The sequence below is a fragment of the Festucalex cinctus genome, chromosome 5 (genome assembly GCF_051991245.1).
Source record: "Festucalex cinctus isolate MCC-2025b chromosome 5, RoL_Fcin_1.0, whole genome shotgun sequence".
Classification (NCBI taxonomy): Eukaryota; Metazoa; Chordata; class Actinopteri; order Syngnathiformes; family Syngnathidae; genus Festucalex; species Festucalex cinctus.
This window is the reverse complement of record NC_135415.1, coordinates 10,425,001-10,430,000: the sequence shown is the minus strand read 5'-3', so window position 1 is coordinate 10,430,000 and position 5,000 is coordinate 10,425,001. Positions and strand designations below refer to the sequence as shown.

The window sequence follows — 5,000 nt, the reverse complement described above, 5'->3', positions numbered from 1 at the left end:
CCATCAGGGTGTCGCTCAAATGTCCCATCACCTTCCGGCGCATTCAGCTGCCCGCCAGGGGCCACGACTGCCGACACATACAGGTGTGTGCGGGCGTCACGTCACACCTTTTACTTGGTGTGTTTGCAGCTGGAGTGATGGCATGCATGTGTGTGATGAACCAAAACTAAGAAATAGAGATAGACCAATGTTGATTTATTATTAGTCAAGGAAGCCGACGACCAGTATTAGGGGTGGGAACATCTGGGTACCTCCTGAAACAATATGCGATACAAGTTAAACTGATGTTTTTGTAATAAGAAATTGTTTTTGTTCCATCACTGAAACATAATATTAAAACTAGGAGTGTGCGGATATGTCAATATCGCGATAAATGGTGATACTTTGTCCCCTGATATATAATCGATATGCCTACGCAAGTATCGCGATATTTACATAAGAGTGGCCGGGAAATGGATGCAAATCAGGCGAAGAAGACTCATCAGCTTATTTTTTGTTATTATTTTTATTGTATGTATATTATTTATTTTAATTTTTATTATTTTGTTATTTTACTTATATATATTATATATATTTATATATTATGTATTTATATTTATTATTTGTTTTATTATTATAAAATGATTTTTTATTTTTTATTTATTATTGTTATTATTTTATGATTAGGTTTATCGTAGATTATCGTGAATTTATTAACTGAGCAATATATCGATAATCGCGGTATCGTCATATCGTGATAATTGTTAATTAAAACTGGTGTCTTCTTCACAGTGAGTACTTTAGTGTTTTGTTTTGTTTTTTTGTTTTTTGTTTTTTTTAACTTACATGTCTTCATAACAGAGATCACTTTCTGTCAACAAATAGGTGTCTTAAACACTATTATCATACAACATGTCATTCTGTCACATATTCAGTTGGTTCTTTTTCTAAACTGACACAATTTTTTTTGTGTAACATTGCATAAGTAAATAAAATAACCAATTAAATCAATATGACCATTCCTCAGAAATTGTTTGCATTACAAGTGCATTACAATAATCCAGCCGAGATGTAACAAAGGCATGGATTACCATTTCTAAGTGCTGCTGAGATAGGAGATTTTTGACCTTAGCCAGCTGTCTAAGATGAAAAAAGCTGGATTTGACAACAGAGGCAATTTGCTGGTCCAGTTTAAAGTCACTGTCCATCTTGACAACCAGGTTTGAGGCTGTTGGCTTCAAATACTGTGCCAGAGGACCCAAGTCGGCAGGATGAGAAGAGCCGCGGGGACCAAAGACCATAACTTCTGTTTTCTTCTCATTGAAGTTCAAGGAATTTAAAGCCATCCAGGCTTTGATTTCTTCCAGACAGGACAAAAGAGGGCTCAATGAGAAAGCGTCCTTTTTACTAAGCGGGACATAGATCTGACTGTCATCCGCATAGCAATGAAAAGAAATTCCATGTTTTCTAAGGATGGAGCCCAAGGGCAGTAGATATAATGAGAATAGAATGGGCCTAATACAGATCCTTGCGGAACACCATATGACAGTGGGGCGGTGCGGGACTCGGCGCACCCAAGGCGAACACAGAATGTTCTGTCGGCCAAGTAGGATCGAAACCACTCAAGAGCACTGCCACCAATGCCCACCAGGTGCTGTAAACGAGCCAACAGAATACTGTGGTCCACGGTATCAAACACTGCAGTCAGGTCTAACAGTATGAGACATACATAGTCTCCAGTGTCATTTGCCAGGAGGATGTCATTAAAAACTCGTAAAGCTATAATACACATTTTTCATAGAAACGTATGCAAAATGAAGTCAGATAAATGTCTTGTCTTCTTCACCTGAACACATGCGTCCATTTCCCCGCCACTCTTATGAGGCGTTCCCCCTAGTGGCCCGCCAAGTAATTGCTCAATAACTAATGAACAATGGAGCCGTTATAGTGGCTGTATATGAACTACAAATATCGCCAAACTTGGCGTAGGCATATCGATAATCTATCGGGAGACAAATTATCAACATTTATTGCAAAATCGATATATCGTTACACTCTTCCTATTCGCAAGCGTTCACCAATCACATATAACAGCTTTATTGGCTTTCAGATTCGACCAAAGGCTCATGCCGATATTTGTCAAAATATTGGCACCGATAATTGATCTATCCCTACAAGAAATCCACCCAACATCCAAAAAAAGAAAAGAAAAAAAAAAGTGTGCATTTGTGTCGCTCTTTTGTGTTGTGACGCCACTTTGTGTGTGCAGTGCTTTGACCTGGAGTCGTACCTGCAACTCAACTGCGAAAGAGGAACATGGAGATGTCCCGTGTGCAAGTATGCACGTATTTAAACACGCCGCCTCCTCCATGTTGCCATGGTAACAAGCTTCCTTTTCAACTCGTGTGCAGTAAAACGGCTCTGCTGGAGGGTCTGGAAGTGGATCAATACATGCTGGGAATCCTCATCTACGTACACAAGTGAGTCGCGCGCTCAATTGCCTGTCAAGTGTTCTATTATAAACATGGAATATTCATCCACACCTGTCACCATAATTGTTGATTGGGAAATATGATTTCCATAAACGCTCATTAGCATGTATGGTGTCTTTAAAAAATAAAGATAAAAAAAAATATCGAATAAATTTTCCTTTTCAAGCCTGATATCCATTTATACAACCATGAATTAATTATTATTTTCAGATTTTTTCCCCATAAAATTATGAAAATTGAATTTTAAAGGCTTTTTTTTTAAATTGTTTTCTTGACATTTACGGTTCACATAATTGTGAACAATTTAAACATATTCACTTACATTTATGAAAGTGGCTACTTATTGTACTTTAAGCCAATTCACAATTTTATTTTAGTTACAATTATTGAATTGGAATTATGTAAATATTTTTCATCTTTGCTGATGCAAATCGTTACTGCTACGTGAAAAACACAAGTTTTTTTTTTTTTTTTTTTTTTTTTTTTTTTTTTTTTTTACAATTTTAAGTTTTTGAGAAAAATCTAAAAAATGGAAATAGAAAGTGTTTTTCACATAGCAGCGATGAAATGTTAGTCTAACATTTATGTGATTATAACATGAAATAACTGATTTACACAAACTGTAAACAAAAATTCAATCATCAATATCAAATCGAGTTTCTTTTTTGAGCCTGATATTCATTCATAAAACGATGAATTGATTATTTTCATTTTGTTTTCTCCATAACATTATAAGAAAATAGAATTTTAGACTGTATTTTTTCCTATTTTCTTGACATTACCTGTTTACATGAATTTAAACGCTAACATTTATGAAATAGCTGACTTATTGTACAAATCAGAATTTTTTTTTTATTTATATTTATCAAAGAAAATATTTTCATTTCATCTTCTTAATGCAAATCGTCACTGCTGTGCGAAAAACACGTGTCCATTTTTGTATTTTCTTTTTTTTTTTACATTTTTATTAGGGCTGTTAAAGTTAAAGCGTTAATAGATGAATTAATCACAGAAAATTGTCGCATTAATCACGTATTAACGCAGATTAATCGCACTATTTTTTTCGACCGCACTTGAGCCTTGAACGTAACCGCGGATGGTTACATTGAAGGCTGGCTAGATCAGTGATTCGGTCAATGCACGGCATTTCCTACGCCTGTTGTTCCAAGATGAGCGGGGTGACTCGAGTTGGTGTGGTCGGTGGTAAATTTCGCTTTAAAAAACACCCCGACGGGACTTTAGATAAAACAAAAGTAATTTGTGTTTAATTAATTAATAATTGCTGAATGGCACCCAATTGATGTGATGCTGTTATGTTTTGAGCAAAACACGCATGCATGCAATTGCATACATGCATTTAATCAATGTTTGCAAGTGACATTCAGATAATAAAATGTGATAATGTCAAAATATTACGGTATTTTGTATTTTATATTACGCGAGTAATTTAGCTGTTTAATCGTGATTAATCAAAATTAAAAAGTGTGATTAATCAGATTAAAAATTTTAATCATTTGACAGCACTAATTTTTATGTTTTTGAGATGAAACTGAATGCAGACGTCTCCAAAAAAAATGGAAATACTGATTATTATTATTGTTAGTTTATGTATTATGTTTATTATCATTATTACTATTATATTATTATATTATTTATATTTATGTTTATATTTATTATATATATAAATATATTAATATATTACATTTTTTATTATATATTCTATTATTTTATATATATATATATATATATATATATATATATATATATATGTATATATATATATATATATATATATATGTTTACATTTAGTGCATTATATATAGGGATGCACGATATTTATCGGACCGATACAATATCGGCCGATATGGGAAAATATGGCGTCATTTTTCATGGGCCCCATACGTCTATTTTAGCCGATAAAAAGGTCCGATACATCTATTAAAGTCTGTACGCTGTTTGCAACGTGAGGACCCTACAATACACCAAGTTGCGCTGCTTACGTCTTGTATAGACCATGTCGCGCTGATTGCATCTATCATGCCTCTCGCTCTTGTAGACCGGCATCTAAAAAAAAAAACACACAAAAAAAAAAACGGCTTAATCGGAGCTTGGTCCGCCCCACACTGCTGTCTGGACTAGCACGTAGCAATCAACATGTCCTCCTCACCAGTGTGATGGTTTTTCTCCATGGCAGAAAATCAAAACCTTTTCAGCAAGGATTCTAAGAGGGGGAAAGAAGGCTTTTGCTTACCTGAAAATCCGTCATCATGGCATGTTGCTAGGCTAACGGCGCTAAACTAACGAGCCAGCAGCAACAAATCTAAAGGCGGAATGACAATTACCATCCAGACGACTTTTGGCAAGCACAGAGGAGAGAAAGCGGAGCAGAAGAGAGAAAGCGGAGCAGAGACGTTTTGAACGAACTTGAATGAGGCACAGTGGCAGCAGCTAATGTTGCTAGTTAAAGAAGCCAGCAAGGCAGCAACAGCAAACCTAAAGCCATTAACGCCAAAGTTATGGCTTTCATAG

At 35.2% G+C, this 5,000-nt stretch overlaps 1 protein-coding gene across 2 annotated transcripts in view; it reads left to right on the top strand.

Moving 5' to 3' along the window:
• LOC144018869 (zinc finger MIZ domain-containing protein 2-like) overlaps positions 1-5,000 on the top strand; it is a 33,438-nt gene that overhangs the window by 17,070 nt on the left and 11,368 nt on the right. For both annotated transcript variants that reach the window (XM_077521482.1, XM_077521481.1), the window contains exons 14-16: positions 1-83; positions 2,249-2,316; positions 2,391-2,459. The exon at positions 1-83 is cut by the window's left edge and continues 78 nt beyond it. In XM_077521482.1, the coding sequence (XP_077377608.1) occupies positions 1-83; positions 2,249-2,316; positions 2,391-2,459 (220 nt within the window). The remainder of the gene's footprint in view (positions 84-2,248; positions 2,317-2,390; positions 2,460-5,000) is intronic.